At 45.6% G+C, this 18,278-nt stretch overlaps 2 protein-coding genes across 3 annotated transcripts; both read left to right on the plus strand.

Annotated features, from left to right (window-relative positions):
* The first annotated feature begins 9,396 nt into the window (after positions 1-9,396).
* On the plus strand, positions 9,397-10,211 carry LOC111065327. Its single transcript, XM_022353437.2, has 2 exons — positions 9,397-10,027; positions 10,076-10,211. Exon 1 carries the CDS (start codon positions 9,536-9,538, stop codon positions 9,947-9,949), a length of 414 nt encoding a protein of 137 aa, XP_022209129.2. The 5' UTR covers positions 9,397-9,535; the 3' UTR covers positions 9,950-10,027; positions 10,076-10,211.
* Positions 10,212-12,305: 2,094 nt separating this feature from the next.
* LOC111065336 (transcription elongation factor A protein 1-like) lies at positions 12,306-13,779 on the plus strand. Of its 2 annotated transcripts, none has more exons than XM_022353454.2 (4): positions 12,306-12,585; positions 12,682-12,805; positions 12,870-13,027; positions 13,094-13,779. In XM_022353454.2, exons 1-4 carry the CDS (start codon positions 12,457-12,459, stop codon positions 13,559-13,561), a joined length of 879 nt encoding a protein of 292 aa, XP_022209146.2. In that variant the 5' UTR covers positions 12,306-12,456; the 3' UTR covers positions 13,562-13,779. The 2 variants fall into 2 exon arrangements, with proteins under 2 accessions (XP_022209146.2, XP_022209145.2); XM_022353453.2 differs by having other exon boundaries at positions 12,307-12,585; positions 12,658-12,805.
* The last annotated feature ends 4,499 nt before the right edge of the window (positions 13,780-18,278 follow it).

Raw genomic sequence — 18,278 nt, forward strand, 5'->3', positions numbered from 1 at the left:
GACAGAGAGAGAGAAGCATTCGAGACAGCGACATGGACATGGACATGGACTGAGTGAACGACTACATGGGGAACTATCTCTCTCTCTCTCTCTCTCTATCTGTCTTTATCGGAGCAGCTGACAGTCAAAGATTGGGCGATTAGTTGGAACTGCAGATATCTGAGGAGTCCCTTTAAATCATTTGGGGAAAACTAAATGAAACCCCAGAAGAGAGAGAGAAAGAGAGAGAGAAATTAGCTGCAGTGCAGGTTCCATCTGCAAATCTTCTTCAACAATTCAAATGAAAGGTTTGCCTTAAGGGAACTTTCATGACCTGCGGCTGCCTATTCTGCACTTTTCTCTCTCTTTCTCCCCTTTTTTAGCTGCTTTAAAGATTGCAAAATCTGCAAAGTATTTTCTATAAATTATTGACGACAGACTTCTGCAATTGTTCAGAGACCACAAACAGAAAGAGCCCACCAAATGCTGCCAAAAACTAACTCAGTATTTGCTGGCTTAATACATAATAATTAATATTAATATTAATAATAATAATAATAAATTATATTATATTAATATATTAATAGTATTATTAAGGCTAAACTTAGCCCATATTTTCATGCTATTCTTTTTACTCCAAGCCCATTGATCATACTCATATTATGGCCACACCTGAGCCCGCAACCTGCCTCAATATATTCGAAATTATGCCCTGCACTTGGCGGCAACACCCAAAGCCACATAAGTCGATTGATACACGGCTGCTGCTTCCCTGTCTCCTGCTGCCTTTTGCTGCCTCCTGCTGCTGTGGCTCCTTGTCAATTGCCTAATTAGTTGGCAACATTTTTCCCACGCCCACGCAACTGAGCCAAGTCGAGTCGCACTTGTCTGCCAGCCGCAGCGATCGAAGGGCTCCCAATGATCTATGGCCAGAGACAGAGACAGACAAGGAGACAGACAGACAGACAGACAGACAGACAGACAGACAGAGAGACGTAGAGGGGGCAGAGAAACATGGAGCTTGGTCAAAGACCAAATTTGGCAGCAGAAGGAAAAAAGGAAAAGCAAAAAGGAGAGAGAAGAAGGAAAGACATCAACATCACGGGGCCAAGTGCATGGGGGAAATCAAAGCACGCTACTTGTGCCCCAAAAATAAAACAAAAACAAAAACGAAAACAAAACCATTGAACAGCGCCAGAGCTGGGGAGGATCAGAGGAGAATCAGTCGCTCAGAGCTGCACCAGAGAGCAGCAGAGAGCACCAGCACCAGCAACAGAGGAGAGTCAACAATAAAACTCATAAATCAAATAAGACAAAAGACTCGGGGCGAACGCAGGACACGAAAAACGAAAGCTGGCGTGCGTTGTTCCCCCCCATGCTGCTGCCCCCTGCACACCAAAAAACCCAAGAACCCACCCAGAGGGTGGGTGACTGAGAGAGGGGGGGGGGGGGGGAAGCCATACGACGACGCAATATTGAGCCACGAACTGCGAACAATGGGAGCAAATAACTGGCAGGCATTTGGAATAAGCCTCAGCTCTCGCAGTCTCCCGTCTCCGTCTGTGTCCAAGTCCAAGTCCAAGTCGGAGACAACATAGACATAGATGGCTGGTCTCTAGATGAGTCTCCCAAGCGATGAAACACGAAGCAGCAGCAGCAGCAGCAGCAGCAGCGACGACCCCAGAAGGAAGTCGCAGCCGGGGCCCAGCGAAAACATCGACCACCGTAGCAGTTTGCTCTCTGAGTAGTCAGCGATTTTCAAGGTAAGACAAAACACTCTGCCAGGCGCAGGCGCAGGCGCAGGCACAGGCACAGGCAAAGGGAGACGAGCCTCGATCAATCGAACATCACGAACTGGGAATACACTTGGAGCAGGGAATATGCCATGGCATGGCATGGCATGGCATGGCATGGAATGGGAAGCTGCGCTGGGCGGCTGCCCCACAAAACCACCAATGAAGAGCATTTATCCTATTTTATGGAACTTCCACGCTAAGCTTTCCACGCAGAAAGTGCCACAAATTTTCCGGGAATTTCATTCAACAAAATAATGCAAATAATGCAATTAAAAATTGTATTATTTATTGGAGTTTTTCAGCAAGTAGAAATTTCAAAATAAATATTTATCTCAATTAATATTGAGTGGGGAATTTACGGGCAGCCAATTCCATTGACCCTGCGTAATTGTTAGAGCAAAAGTCACCAAAATGATGCACAAGTGTCGCCCCAGAAACAGAACAGAACCACAGCAGATCGGAGGGCAGAGAGCGCATCATGGGAATGGCAGTGGAAGAGGCAGAGTGCAGAGGGAAGGAGACACAAACAGAATCTATGTAGGGATTCTGGTTCAGTTCAGTGCACACATCCAAGTGCAAGTCCAAGTCCAGTTCAGGGCATCGGCACTGGCACTGGCACCGGCTATGAATGCGGCACCGGCACCGGCTCTGGCCTGGCACTGGCCTGGCTCTGGCCCGGCTCTGGCCTGGCACTGGCCTGGCACTGGGCAGCAACAAGATGAATTTCCAGCGTATTTTGCTTTGTTATTTTGTTGGTTTCATTTTGGTCATGAGATCCTCGTCCCCCCTCTGCCCTGTCCTACACAGCCTGCCCAAATCTTTAACTATCCAACTAGATATATATATATATATATATATATATAGTAAATATATATAGAAAGATTTTTTTGGGCGCTTCGTTACACAAAATCACGAAGCGAATCGTGCACGACTATTTTGCGTGAGCTGAGAGCATGATCAGCACTCGACTTGAGTCCACTCCAGAGGCCCCCAGAGGCCCCAGAGCAGAGCCTTCTGCCCGACGATGCCACATGCAGCTGCGACCTGTTTTTGCCGCACAGCCCTCTCCTTCTCCACCACCAACCACCAACAGCAACCGGCACCGCCACCGCCACCGCCACCGTCACCGCCTCCTGCTCTTCACACCACGGCTCAGGGGCAGGGAGCTCTGGGCCTGGCACCTCTTGGGATTTTTGTTTTGTTTTTGACAGTTTAAACAGCAGAAAAAAGAAAAACAAACCGAAAACGATAGCGCCCAAATTGGTTTTGTAATATGAACTGTTTTTGGGCAGTTTGGAGGCACGGCACACGTCCCACAAATATTCTGATGCCAGGCCATGGAGTGCCACTGAAGCGGCCCAAATGGAAGTAGAAATATGCGGACTAAACAGGTGGAAACGGCAGCCACAAATTGAATTAATTTCAATTAATTAATCGCAGGTAAATATTACAAATGTGTACAGGAAAGGTACATTAAAAAATATCATTCAGGACTATCTGCCCAACTGAGTTCTGATTTATTTATTGCATCAACACAAGTACCACAGCTGTCTCCTTAGTACTGCACAGAATACAATGATTGTGGCATTGAAATAATTAAAATTAATTGAAATATGGAAGCACACAAGAGTGGCAGAGCAGAGAGCTCTTCTTTATATTTTTATTTCTTTAACGACAAACCAAAACAGCGCCAAGGCAACAAACTGAGTTTCTTCTTCCATTCCAACTGTTGGTGTGATTTTTGTGTCCTTCCTTCTGTCCTTCCTTTTCTCTCCTTCCTTCGCATATCTCTTGGCATAAACTGATTTATAATTTGATTACACATTTGAATGGCACTTGCCACTGGCAGTTTCTTCTGGGCTGGTGTCTGCTTTTGTTTCTGCTTCTATTGCGATTGGCTCTCAGGATTCTCTGCCGCTGCTAATCGAACCAGAAGTGCAGACACTTCAATGATCTTGGCATATGTCTCAAAAGCATTTGCATCCACGCCCTCCAGCTGCGCGTTCAGCATTTCTATTTGATCCATTCGTTTTTTAATGACAATAAAGAACTTCAGCCCGGAACTCTACTCGTAATAACTCCCGTCCAGAATGGTCAATAATACTCCCAAGTTGCGCCAGTTTCAACCTACAAGTGAGCAATTTTTCGTTGTGGTTGTTGTTGTTTTTGTTATGAATTTACTCACCCACTTTGGGCGCTTTGTTTTATTTCTCACGCCTTGAACTTGACTAACAACTTTGACCTTTCGGGTTGGCTGTTGGTTGGCCGCAACAAGCGAGAGCCATGCTGTGTGTCAGGCTAATAAAAATAGCATCATGTTGCTGAAAGTCCGTGGTGCCTGCAGCAGTCCCAGTGCTGGCTGTGCGCCTGGAGCTGGGGCTTGCAACATGTCCAACAACTGCGACTCAATGGCACAAGTGTGTCTCCAGGCGGCAGCGGGCAGCGACGGGGGGGGGGCAGAGAGTTAATGAACAGTGGAAATTCGTTTACATTTTTTTTTATTTGTGCGAATTAGAGACAATGACAATGCAGTCAGTGTACTGCTCTGCTCTGCTCTGCACTTTTATTACTGCAAAGCAAAAAAAAAACAGCGAAAGCAACACAAACTTGGCCAACACATACGCTTGTCAGCGGCATTTCAGTAGCCAAACTTTTTCTTCTCAGCCTTAAGAACTTCTTGAGCCCAGAAATGGCAGATGAGCAAATCGATTAATTGGACTAATGGTTTGCTTTAATATTTAGCCCGTAAAGTCTTATTTTTAGAAGAAAGACACAGCCCAGAAATTATTACATTATTTTTAGCAGCCCTTCCATCATGCAAACCTGCGCCACAAAATAATACACATAATGCTGGAAGCCAACACATTTGCTATATATTAAAAGTCTCTACACAAATGGCAGAAAATAAAAAAAAATGTATTATTGCACAAAATCCCACAAAAATAAAATAAATAAATAATGAAAAAATAAAGAAATAAAGCGGAAAAAGGTGTGTGAACTCTGCTTAGAAAACTATAAAAATCGTAACCGAAAAAGAAACCAATTCAAATAGTTTTCAGTATCAACAATCATTGGGGGAGCCACTCCCCACGAAAACTGGCAATTAATTCGAAGAATAATTCACCACAAATATGGAAACTTCAGCCAAGAACTTCAGCCAGAAACAAGTGCATTTCCGCTTCGGTCCAGGCCCATCAGCATCGAATCAGTTTCAGTTGTTTCCCCCACAACTATATATATATAGATATGCGAGTAAGTAGTAGCAGCCGTACATCGATATATCCATGTACTTGCAACAAGGCAAGTAGAAAACTTTGCGCCTGCCTGCCCGCCCGCCCGCCTGCAAAATGCTGACTGAGGCAGAAGAACAAAGGCGAGAATTTGCCAGGAGATGTCAGCAGGTGCTGCTTGCCTGCCTGCCTGGGCAGGTAGGGGAACGGATGGGAGGACGGAGAGTGCCATGTGAATGGGATATCGTTTGGTCTGTGAGTAGTCTCCTGTGAGAGCCCGAGAGACAGGCGGAGGCAGGCTCTGTGTGCGAGTATGTGCAAGTGTTTTCCAGTTGATGTAACATTACTTTGAAATCTCTTGCCCGGCACAGGGCAGCCAAATGAAAAGCAAAGAGAAGATGCTTTCCCCCATGAAAGGAAAGAAAAACCCCATGGTCGATGGCAGGGGATGGGATGGGATGGGATGGGACGGGCCGGGCCGGGCCGGCAGTTGAGACAACGGATATGGATACTCGGCTTAATTTCTCCAGCGGTCCTCTGTTGGTCAACTGGCCAAACAAAGTTCACTTTTTTTCTTCCACCATTTTTCCCCATTTTATGGTGGGTGGGGGGGGAGGGCAGAGTCTCTGAGTTGCTGCTGGTTTGGGGTGATGCACGCGAAACGCTTCGCTGGACAATGAACAAGCGAAATTAGAGAATGTAAACAGCGGATTTTATCCTGTTCGTTGCCTTGCCAACACCAGAAGCACCAAACACAGGCCCCACCACAGCCAGAGCCCATATAGAAAATGTACATACATATGTATACAAAAGCAATTCCCGACTATGGAAATACTCAGCACCAGAATCTTGCACAAGGATTACGAAATTCTGTGATGGTGGCTGCAGCATCTGCTACGTACTCACCCAGTCATACAGCAGATCCTTGTACTCCACAAATATCCCACAGGGTACACCCCAATAGCAGCAGCAGCAACAACAAAAAGCAAGAAAATCCCCCAATGAAACGTGGACCATTTTTCTTTGTCTTTGGTTCCGTGTCTGGGACCTGTCGCCTCGTAGAGGATACCGGAGATGAGAGCACACAGCACAGCGAGGGAGAGAGTGAGAGCAAGCAGTGGGGAGTGGTGGAGTGGTGGTGCGGGAACACCAAACAGCAACAACGGCGCCAGTTGACACGTCTTTTTCCTTTGACAAACATTTAAACAGGCGCGCTTCGGACAACGTCAGCAGCATCAGCATCAGCAGCAGCATCAGCGTCAGCGCCAAACAAGAACAATTACAAGCAATTCCCAGTTTCCAGTTCCCACCTTAACCTTCGACTTAACCTCACCTCAGCAGAGAGCGCGACACAAACGAAAACACAAACATGCTGCCTGCTTGCTGCTTCTTCTGCTGCTTGCTCCCTGCTTGCTGTCTGCTTGCTGCCTGCTTGCTGCTTGCTTGCCTGCTGATGTCATAACAGTAAATTAGCAGCGACAAGCCAAGCAGTGTGTAGTTCAGTGTGTGGGAGGGAGTTGTAAGCAGTCGAGTGGAGCAGAAAATCACACACATTGCAAATGAAATGGAATTTTTGAATGGACATAGGTACATAGGTACTGATATAGGTACATATGTACATATACAAATGTATGTATGTATAAAGCAATTAATAGCAAAAGAATGTCTATGATTATTGGTTAGCCAGATCCATAGATACCGTACCCCAGCTAGCAGCACACATTGAATTTATTAATGCACTCAAAAAAAAAAAAAAAAAGAGTTCTGTGTGATGTGTTGTTGTTGGCCCATCCTTTGCGTATTGTATCTGCAGGAATAAACTTTAGAAGCTTCAGGATTTGACAAGCCATTTGTGGCATTTAACTTACGAGTAGAAGAGAGTTTATTTAATTTGGATGCCCTCGTGCCGGAGGCCTTGTCAGCATGGATGGCCATGGGGTGTAGCTGCATGCGGCCAAATGTGGTCTCTAGTCATCAACCAGATAGGAGAGCAGCTTCTGCAGATAAGCCTTGATCTGAGCAGCTTCAGCAATGATCTTAACGTAGGTATTGTCATCAGCGTTCTGCAATTGTTCCTCCATTTGTTGGGTTTTAATAGCCACTAGCTTAACAACATCCTCCACCGCCTGATGGCTAATGTTAAGCGCCATTTTGCACAGAAGAACTAACGCGTAAAGTCTCACAAGCAAACTATATTTTACTTATAGCAGATAACCCAGATTACCCTCTCACGTTTACTGTTTGAATAAAGTTTAATATATCGGAGAGACTTTTCCCCAGAAACAATTTCTCGTTGCTTGCTTTGCTCTTTGATTTTTGAATTTGGTACATGATTTTCTGCTACACTGTAATTTGCACGAGACAAGATGTAGGCTGTGGGCCGAGATGAGTAGATCACTTCCTCATGCCTAGAATTTGCAATACACCCTCAAAATCTTTTTTTTTTTGTTAAAAAAAACCTCAATTTGGTGACTGCTTGCACTCTCATATTTTTTACTCCAAACCTGCAGCGCAGATAACCACAAAAAGTAATAGGCTGACAACAAAATTGTATTACCTTTTACAGGAATTTTGATTCGAGGTGATAGCATGAATATATCCGAGGATATAGCGCCTCAAAGTTGGAGCTTGCTAACATTTTTAATGTTGCTTCAACTTTGGCATTTGGCATTTTTTTTGTATGTAATGGTATCAATTTTAGTCATGAACTTTCTAATGTCATCTATTCGTAACAAAATAAGCTACTATTAAATAAAATTTTGTACGATTTTTGCAGTAATTGTAACCCATTTTATATTGCACTAAAACCTTAAAGTTTTGTCTCGTGCAAAGTACATTCAAAAGTCTCTCACTTGTCGCACAGTGCTATCAACTGTCAGCTCTATGTAATAAATGGTCTGCATTCATATCCAGCACTCAATCTGAAATGCTCTTATTTGGCGCCTCAAATACTGCAGTATCGATGACTATGAGGGCGGGGTCCATAGCGAAATTGGAATACTTTTGGCTGCCACTTTGACAAATTCTCGGATTCCATGTACCAGGAAAGCTGGCAAATCATTTAGCAGAGTCCCCCCCAGACGATCATCCCTCTCTCTAATATTATTGCTAACCAAGGCAGAGTTTTTCCTTATTTTATTAACTCATTTATTTATTGCTAGCTCTGACCATTTTCGCTGTGACATTCAGCTTCAGCTTTGTCGCTAAAAAATCTGCTATTATATTATTTTGGGCAATTGCTGAATATATATCTGCCGATTTGATAGTTATTCTGCTGCCTAAAACTTATTTGGAAATTACTTTAAGCTCTAAAGTTGAACCAGCTGAAAATGTAAAACAAAAACTTGGACGCTCGTGTATGAGTGGTTATGGAGGGGTGGGGCTGGGGGGGCAGGCTGCCACTTGACTCTAGACAGACAGGCAGTGTGTACGAGTACATCCCTACGACTATATATGTATAGGGAGATATGTAGATACATATATGGAGATACATATACATATACATATGTACGGGCATATCGGACTGCGTAAATGGGGGCGGGGTGGCATGAGGGGGGCCACACACAAGCTGCAGAGACTGCAGAGCGAGAAGGAGGAGAAGGAGGAGCAGGAGAAGCAGCAGCAGGAGAAGCAGTAGCAGGAGGATGCGAGTGAATATCTATCAATGTGCTTTCGGTTATTCATCAACGAAAATGTCTAAATTATTCAAATGGAAATGTGGAAATGTCGCCCGCGTTCGTCTGCCGCCCGCTGCCATTCCCACAGTTGATGTTTTGTTTCTGTTCGGTTGCTCATGGTCGGACCTGGACCTGGACCTGGATCTGGATCTGCCTGCACTTGGACATGGACATGGACTGAATTGATGAAGCGGCAGCAGACCGACAAACCGTTAGACGTATTACGTACACAAGGACTGAAAGAGAGGAAGGCGGGGCAGGCGGGGAGACAGGAGAGACTGAGACTGAGGCTGAGGCGGAGGCGGAGGCGGAGGCTGTGGAGTGTAACCGCTAACAATGGCCTCGTCCTTCATCCTTCAGCCCCATGTGCCCGAACTGGCTTTGGGTTTATTTTGGCCCTGCCTGTCACTCGCCCTGGCCTTGCCTGGCCTGGCCTGGCCTGGTCTGGCCTGGCTTTGGGCCTTCACTATATAAATGCCACGTTGGATTTATGTCTAGTCAGGGATTTCAATATGTACACACACACACACATACACACACATGCACACATACGTGTGTATATGTATATGAGGAGTTCATTTAACTTCTGGCATTTCGTTTGACACGTTTCCCTGGGATTGTTTGTGGCTAGAGAGGTTCTTCCCACCAGAGCTCCGATGTAAAATTAATTAAAGAATATTCTCCTACACGCAGCTATTTATTTTATATTAAAGCCCGCCCCATTGGCTTTTCATCAGCAGTCACACACGACACACAAATTCCACACAGAAATTAATTTTAATTCCAAAAAAAATTCCAAATTTTCGGCTACAATCTGAATTCGCAGCAATCCAAAACTAAAACCCCAGTGGACATGTCCTGTTTCCGTGTATTGGACGAGGAGGATCGCCTGATGTTAACTTCGTGGCTCAAGGAGCACAACATCCAACTGAATCATCGCACCAGAAACGAGCTGCGCGATGCCTTTCCGGTGGCGAAAATCTTCAAGAAAATCCATCCCGAATTGGTGGATCTGCAGGTGTACACGCCCAGGTGCAGCATGAAGCTAATGCTGAACAATTGGCAGATATTCAACGACAGGGTCCTGCGGAAACTCAATCTCAGTCTGTCCCTGGCGGAGCTCAAGGAGCTGGCAGTGGGGCAGGCGTGCGCCATAGAGGCGGTGCTCTATAAGCTGATGACCACCGAGTTCTCCTTGAAGCGGGGAGGGGGCAGGGGCAGGCTTAATCTCGCCAAGCAAAATCGCCACACAGACATCGAGCCATAGGCAGCTCAATGGGCGATGTGCTCCAAGTAATATATTCCCCTTGGTTCTGGCTAGTGCTGGAGCGATGGTAAATCTCTGGTAAGTGCATCGAACAACTTTATGCACAGAAACTAATTTATATTTTAGTTTTAGGCAGCAAAAGAAGGACTTGAGCATATTCCATGGGGATTGTAACAGAAAGAAATTGACAGGGCAACTTTCCTTTCAAGGCAACAGCCTGAGCAGCAGGCTCGAATTCTATCCACAGAAAATTGCCAACAAAAATTGCTCGTTTTCCTTTTTTTTTGCACTCTAAATTAACTGAAAGCTACCAAATTTAAACACAGAATTTGAGCTTAAATAAATAAATAAATGAATTACATTTGTGGCAAATAAATTCAAACGCGCTTAAAGAAGTGCTTTAAACAATTAAAATTGATTATGCATACATATAATAATATCATATTATATTATTATTATTTTAATTATTATTATTATTATTATTATTATTATTATTATTATTATTAATTATTATTATAAATATAATTATTATATATTATTATTATTATTATTATTATTATTATTATTATTATTATTATTACTATTATTATTATTATTATTTTAATTATTATTATTATTATTATATTACATTATTATTATACAAATTAAGCAAAATTCCTTTTGGGGCTTTATGCTTAAATTTTTGCATCACTTTTGACTTTTTATTTGTTTTTCTGCTGATGAATTTATGAGACATTTAACAGCGGAAAATGTACAATGTACATTGTACATACATATGTATACATAAATGAGTATGTAAGCAGCAGCACTGGAAGGTGTGTGTGTGGTGTGTGGAGTGGTGTGTGGTGTGGTGTGGTGTGGTGTGTCATGATGGAATTAGTTGTGTTGCGGTTGGAGTCAAGTGCTGTGCGCAGGGGCTTGTAATGAGGCAGGGCTAATTAATTTGTATAATGTGCTGACTGAGAGACGACGACTGATAAGTGGCCGTAAACACACAAAGGCATCGTAAACCATATGCCCAGAGCCCAATCCAAGCATAGCTACCCATAGCCATGGCAAACCTCACTCACAGTGGCCGGCGGCCAATCAATTAGAGGACCTAAACACTTGAGAGCGAGCCCCCCTCGAACTGGTGCCCCTCAGCCTGCCTGCCTGGCAGCCTGCCTGCGCAGACTGGTGCGAAGTTTAAAACGTTTATAGTGCGTGTAATCAGCTCTTAACTATAATTTATAAAACAGCGTTTCTTGCAGCCAGCACCGCGGTCTGTGGGTCTCTGTCTGTGCCTGTTGGTTCGCAGCTTAACGCGCTCGCTCTTGGACTCACTTGGGGCCTGGCCTCTGGAGCTGCGGCAAAAGTAACGCATCGGCACGACGGAAGCAATAAACTTCTGTATAATTAAATAAAATAAAATTAAAAATGTTAATGAGCACCAAGAGAGAGAGAGAGAGAGAGAGAGAGAGAGAGAGGTAGAAAGAGTGAGCGGGAGAGAGGAACTCACCTCACTCATCTACTATAATCATGGGTGAGTCTCGAGTCTGGGTGTCTGGAGGCCCTGAGCCCTGAGCCTCCGCCACCGTCAACGCCCCCTGCCCGCCCCAGCCCCATCGGCTTGTAAACAATTTAGCGTGTCTCTTCATATTATATCATTAAAATTAATACGAGTTTAGCGTGCCGCAAGTTATTCACTTTGGAGCAGCCCTCGCCCCACCCCCCACCCCTCCGTTAAAGTGCGTCTACAAATGCAATTTTCCACCTTGCCAGGCGAGGCTTAGGCCTGAGTCCATGCCCAGGCCCAGGCCCATGCCCAGGCCCAGGCCCATGCCCAGGCCCAGGCCCAGGCTTTTCCATTACTTAGAAACCTATCTGCCTTCTCCTCCTCCTACTGCTGCTTCTGCCTGTCGGTTAACTAATGAGACAGACTGTAACTAAATTTGTTGATTGTGTCAGACAAGTTTCAGATTAACGCAGCAATTTTTCCACCAAACCAAATCGTAGAATGGAGTCTCAACTGCAGTCCCTATGGCCGTGTCGAAGCCTTTTAGTTGAGACTTTGAAACAGCAAAGATAAACCAGTTTTATATATTAATAAGCTTACACATTAAACATGATTAAACAAAAGGCAATAATCGAAAAACTACCATACATGCCACATGCCACAAAGCACAAATATTCTTTTCTCTACACAAACTTTAAACTTTAAACATAATTAAGTAAATAAAAGACAGCTGCTTGAACAGTGTTACCTTTGCTTAATGTAAAATGCATCATGTTCGCTGGTCACACTGGCCAAGTAATCAAACGGTTTCCTATCAGATTGATCTGAAACAGTTGCAGCGATCAAGCTTCGTTTTGTTTTGTGTCGTTTCAGTCGATGTAAACAACAATTCTCCAGTAGTATACATTTCTGTACAGCCACAGCAACAGCACTAGCAGCGATAGTTATTTAGCTATCGATAGTTAAGGGCCCAATTGCGGTACTATAATAAATATATTTTTAAATCTTTCAAATGGACTCATCCGACGATGCATCGAATGGCTTACTCGACTCCACTGCCGAACAACAGGACGACACGGAATATGATGCAGAGTCCATGGTCAACATGTTCGATGAGCTGAAATTCTTGGAAGCGATGCAGGTAAGGCCAAGAACTTCCCGGCAATTGGTTAATTCATTTAAACGAGTTACTTGTGTGCCTGGGTGTGCTCAGAAGTATTTATTGCAAAATGCACAGCATCAAGTGTCGTTCGTTAATAACCTGACTGAGGTGTGGGATTTCGATCCGAGAATGCGCCAAGCTTTCGCCTCATTCGAGGCACTCGTCCAGGCAAACCCAACTGTTGACAACTGCTTGAATCGTAAGTCCAATGGCAAATTCTTGTCGGTTTAATTCCATATCCATTCCAATCCTCAATGCTGCAGCGCGCCATGAGGCACTCGTGAAGCTGGCCAACTCCATGGCCAAGGCCGCAGCGACGAGACAGCGTAAATCCAAGCGTAAACTTGCCACAGCGATACGCAACAACCTCATCAAAGCAGTTCTATTCGTTGACCTGAGAGCCGAATATCTCCAGGAGCAGGTACATAGGTGTCCCGTCGGTTTAAAAGCTTCGATATATTCCCCCCATAAAACGTTCCACTTGCAGCTGAGGATGCCCACGCACATGCTGAGTCCGGAGAAGGCTTTGGAGTTGCTCGGCATCTTGCCCAAGGAGAGCTCCGACTCCACAATCTCCAGCTGCTCGAGCTCCCGCAGCAGCTCCTCCAGCTATGAGCTGCTGGATGCTGGCAACAGTAGCAGCTGCCGCAGCTCCATGACGGCTGACATGTCGGATGCCGTGCGCTTCAAGTGCTACAAAATGCTGTGCAACGCCCTGAAGATCGGCGCATTGGCCGATGGTTGTGCCGAGTGCGAGCCAAAGGCCGTCGAGCTGGAGGCAGCCATCTACGCGGAGTTCAACAAAGCGGACAAAAATTACAAGCAGCGCATTCGATCGCGTGTGTCCAGTCTGAAGGATCCGCTGAATCCGGGACTGTGCAGCAGCTTCTTGTGCGGCGCCATCTCGGTCGAGCAGCTGGCCGGCGAGCCCCAGGAGGGACAGCAACTGGGTTGAGACGACAAGCAGCTATCGTTGCAAGTTCACACTGCAACACACACACACACACACACACACACAGTCCCAAACTTCGCACCAGGCGCTGAGTAGGCAAAGAACACACAAAAAAAAAAAAAAAAAACACCCACGTATCCAAATAGCAGCCACACCAACACATAATCCATTATTACATTGTAAAGACTAGACTTGAAGTTTCAATAAAGCAACCAAAAAAATACACAAAAATTACTGCAGTAATTATTAAATATTAAATTATTAAATTATTAATTATTAAATATATCAAATTAAATAAATCTTTAAAGATAAAGGATATTTTTTGTTATTATTTTGTTGCCGTTTTAAGCTTGAAAATCTTTGCTTTCCTGCTCTTCTGCTCCCCTGCTCTCTCCCACTGCTAAGCCGCCGCCTGGGGCTTGCGCAGACTTTGCTCTGACGATGATCGCCAGCCAGATGCAATATGCAAATAAGATGTTGCCGCTTGCAGCTTGCAGCTTGCCGCCTGCCTCTGCCACCGTTCGGATCGACTTCTGCCAGCTGGCGGGCATTGTTGTGTTGGCCTAACACGACACTGACAAATGTTAATCCATTAAGGCCCTGTCAATGGGCAAATCTGTCACAACAGAGCCAGAGCCAGAGCGGCAGGCGACAGGCGGCGGAGCGGCACGTAAGACGTGTAGAGGGTATTAGTTGTGCGACCTTAGAGCGAAACTTAATTGGTGCTGATGCTGATGCTGATGCTGCTGCTGCTGCTGCTGGTGCTGCTGGTGCAAGGTGCATTGCTCTTCGCGAGCAGAGCCGAGCCTGGGATTTACAGAGACAAATGCGAATGCTAAACTTGGCTAACAACAAATTGGCAATCAGGCACAGGCCCTGGCCCAGGTCCGTTCGCTTTGCCCACTGGGCAGGTGTTGGACAACTTAATGCCAAGTGCAGTCCAGCCAGGGCCAGGGCCCAGCAGCCGAAGTCTGCTGGAGCGCTGCGTAGAGCGCGTGCCGTGTAAAATGTTTTAAGTGCCTGCTCATTAATCGTAATCGTCTCTGGCTGTAACTTATGCCGCTCCATCTGCCACAGCCACTGCCACAGCCACTGCCACAGCCACTGCCACAGTTGGCTGCAATACCCTGTGCGACACGTATTCGTTTTTGGCAGCCAGAACGATCCACTGGCATTTTTTTGTATGGTTTTCTCTAGTCCGCCTTTGGCTGTTAGTTGACAGGAGGATCGTTTCGTTTCGTTTCGGTTCGGTTCGGTTCGGGTGGTGGCACTCCTTCGAGCGAGCTTCACTCGTTTGTCTAATTGAGAACTGGATAAACACCAAAACCAAGCGCCTGCCTGCCTCAGCCTGCCTCTGCCTGCCTGTGGGGTTACGACAGCGGCGGCGGCGGCTGCGGCGGCGGCTCAGAGGCCCCAACGCCTCTTTGTCATTTGTCAGAGTTCGTTTTTAGGTGTAAATATGTTAATGAGTGTGAATAGTTTCCCAGAATTTCCCATCTACACTCGCACACACCACTCACCCGATATATGCCGATAGTCTGCGAGCCGGGAGTCGGGGCTGAGTTCTCTCTCTCTGCTCTCCAGTCTTAATTGGAATTGCCAGGGCATGCTCGTCGTACCTGGGCTGGGTGCAGTTGGGGCATGCCGCATGACGTATGCCGACGATTAATTTCGCTCTGTGCGTAATCAAGTCAAAAATTTATTGAAGTTGCAATAAATGCGCCCATGGCAGCAGCCAGGCAGCCAGGCAGCAGCCAGGCAGCAGCAGCATTGGCAGTTTGTGGCGCTCATTAGAAAAGCTTCAAATGCTTTCGCCTGCGTGCGTTTGATTGGAGGCCGTAGACGCTGGGAGTTTCGATAAAGCCGCCTCGGCTGCTGAAAATACACAGCGAGAAAGGAGAACCAAGATTCCCCCTGCAATGCATACATATATTTATGCGTGACACTGTACGTTTATTGGCCACAAAATGCCACATGGCCAATTGGCTTATGATTCAGCAGCAAAAAAATAATAAAAATCAAACGACAAACGGCAAACAGCAAAACGTTTAACGCAGAAAGCAGAAAGCAACAGCTGATGCGTGAACAGCTGTTCCAGTTGGTTGGCTTTAGTAGGGGTATGCCTGAAAACGATTTGGACTTGATTTATATTAAAAAACAGCAACAAGAAGAGCAGATAAAAAAAAATTTAAAAAAAGGCAGATATAAGAGCAAGAAATTTATAATTAATTTAATATTTATTTCAATAATTATTTTTGTATATGTTCCATGCCCCAATCGCTGCTAACACACTTTCGCTGCTCAGTGCATAATGTGAGAGAGAGAGAGAGAGAGAGTTAGTCTCTTAGTCCATGGCATCCTGGACCATTTGGGAGCCTCCATTCACCGCCCCTTGGCTTGCGGTTAGCCTCGTATCAAGCGGTATCAAGCGGCAGCTGCTGGGGTTTGGGTATGGATGCGTTTTGGGTTTCACGTTTCATGCATGAATTGTGGCATAACTTTTGTTGTTCTTGTGCAGCGGAGTCACCAGCGACGCGCAGCTATAATATGCCCACCGACCTCTGCTCTGGGCTTAGGCTGCTCAATCCGAGCCGGCAAAAGGCCGCCCGATACGCACACAATTCCACTTTGAAACCCAGAAACCTCTCTCTTAAAGTTAAGCAATCAATAATTAATATTGCTGCCGCGTGGAAGCTTTAAACTGACATTGAATGAAAGACTTAAAGGTGCAAGTCGCCGGATAAAACAATTAAATAATTAAAATATTCTTCGAGTGCCAAAGATGACAGATAAAAGCTAAAGCACATCCTTGCATAATTCCGCAGCAGAAATTAAGAAAAAAAAAAAACAAAAAGAAAAATGAAGTATTTAAAATCAAAGAAATAAAATAAAATAAATACAAAATAAAATAAAAAGAAATAAAAGAAATAAACGCTAAATTAATTGTTATTTGAAACTTCATTGGGATGGGAAGGAAATAGTTTGAATATTTTTGTGTGATCTGTTTACAAATTGGAACGAAATTTTAAATTTTGTGCCGCGCAACGTTCGGGATCGAGGGGAAAAAAACACAGACTGAAACAAAGAAAGGAACCCACAAAATTCCAGGTTTATCTTTGCCCGCTCTCTTCCAGATCTTTCTTCCAGCTCTCTCCCCCTGCTCTCTCTCCCTGCTCACCCCCTGCTCTCCCCCTGCTCTCTCCCCCTGCTCTCTCTCCCTGCTCTCCCCCTGCTCTCTCTCTCTCTCTCTGGTTCCCTATTACCTTTTCTGCCGCCTCTTACCTGGGTCAGTGAGGCATTGCCAATGGCCTGGGGGCTGGCAGTTCGCCTGGACGTACGGACGGACACCTTCTGCTTCTGCCCGCCCTTTCGCACCCCTAACCACAAAGCGTCCAAGCCAGGCATTAAATTTATTACTTAACAGAAATTAAGGCACTCTGCGCAGGTCGCAACAAGTCATATACTGAAATTTGGAAGACAATTCTAAAGTTTTAGCTTGGATCCATTTTTGGGGAATATTTCACTGGTTGTTCGCCCACTGCCAAACGTTCAAAAAGTGCCAAAGTACCCCTAATGCAGTGAGGGCATGCAAAGGTGACCCACCAGAAAGAAAACCCTTTGTAGGGGGGGGGGGGTTCGGGGTTCGGTTTGCCGTAAAAGAAGTCGAAAAAATTAAAGCAATTGCATGCTTTGCATAATTTCTGTAAACAAAGTGGCGGCTGGCTGTTGGCTGGCTGTTGGCTGGCTGTTGGCCCAAAGTGCTTCTCTTCCAGCTGTCAGGGGTATTCCCGCTGGGCGTGTGGGGGTACTCCAGCGGCAGGGGAAGTGGGTGGGTGCGGGTGCGGGTGCGGTGGCTCTTCTTAAGCTGCCAAGAAACGCGCGAAAATGCGAATTAATCCCATGGCCGCCTGACTTTTGCCGCTTTTTGTTTTTAAGCTTCGCTGATTTGGATTTTGGATTTTGGATTTTCGCCCCGCTCTCTCGCAATATTCCATATGCCACAGTGCCGGAGAGCCGCAGCCGGAGGCTATCGATTTACCAAATCGGAACACCGCTACCCCCCCGCGTGTGCCCAGCCAGCAATGAAACTCCAAGAGACCCTCTCTCTCCCTCTCCCTCTCTCTCTCACTCGCTCCCTTGACTCTGTCAGTTATTCAATTTTTTGCCATTTTATCGCTTCAACATGGAAAACCTTTTAAAATCAGTCAGCGCAGAGGGGGGGCGGGCTTTAGAGAGAGATGGAGAGAGAGGGAGGCTCACATATGGCCTGTCAGTGGGTGGGTGGGCTGCCTGCTTATCAATTCTTATCGGAAAGAAGGCTGCCAAAGGGGAGACCTGAAAACTCATGCGAAATTGTTGCAACAAGAGCTGCCTCCTGCCTCCTGCCTTCTGCCACACACACACTTACACAACACACACACTTACACACACACACACACTATTGAACACATTGACAACTATAATTGGCTATAAAACATTTTGGAGGGCCCTTGACGGACATTTCAATAGACTGAGCGAACACTGGCTGCCACGGGCTACAAAGCCCACCGACAGAATCCAAACAAAAAAAAAAAAAAACAACAAAAAAAAAAACGAAAACAGGCAAAGAAAATAGTTGCACAGCCTGCAGACAGATAAAGCGGCAGATAGATGGCATAGATACGGCGAGAAAGAGACAGCCAAAGGCTGCCAAACAGAGACAGAAACAGAGACAGAGCCT

Source organism: Drosophila obscura, unplaced genomic scaffold (assembly GCF_018151105.1).
Source record: "Drosophila obscura isolate BZ-5 IFL unplaced genomic scaffold, ASM1815110v1 contig_73, whole genome shotgun sequence".
Classification (NCBI taxonomy): Eukaryota; Metazoa; Arthropoda; class Insecta; order Diptera; family Drosophilidae; genus Drosophila; species Drosophila obscura.

Bases quoted from the DNA above. Each gene is read 5' to 3' on its own strand.
- LOC111065336 (XM_022353453.2), top strand. From the start codon at position 12,457: ATGGACTCATCCGACGATGCATCGAATGGCTTACTCGACTCCACTGCC. The intron at 12,586-12,657 runs GTAAGGCCAAGA...GGGTGTGCTCAG, and splicing joins AATTCTTGGAAGCGATGCAG to AAGTATTTATTGCAAAATGC. The intron at 12,806-12,869 runs GTAAGTCCAATG...TCAATGCTGCAG, and splicing joins TGTTGACAACTGCTTGAATC to CGCGCCATGAGGCACTCGTG.
- LOC111065327 (XM_022353437.2), top strand. From the start codon at position 9,536: ATGTCCTGTTTCCGTGTATTGGACGAGGAGGATCGCCTGATGTTAACT.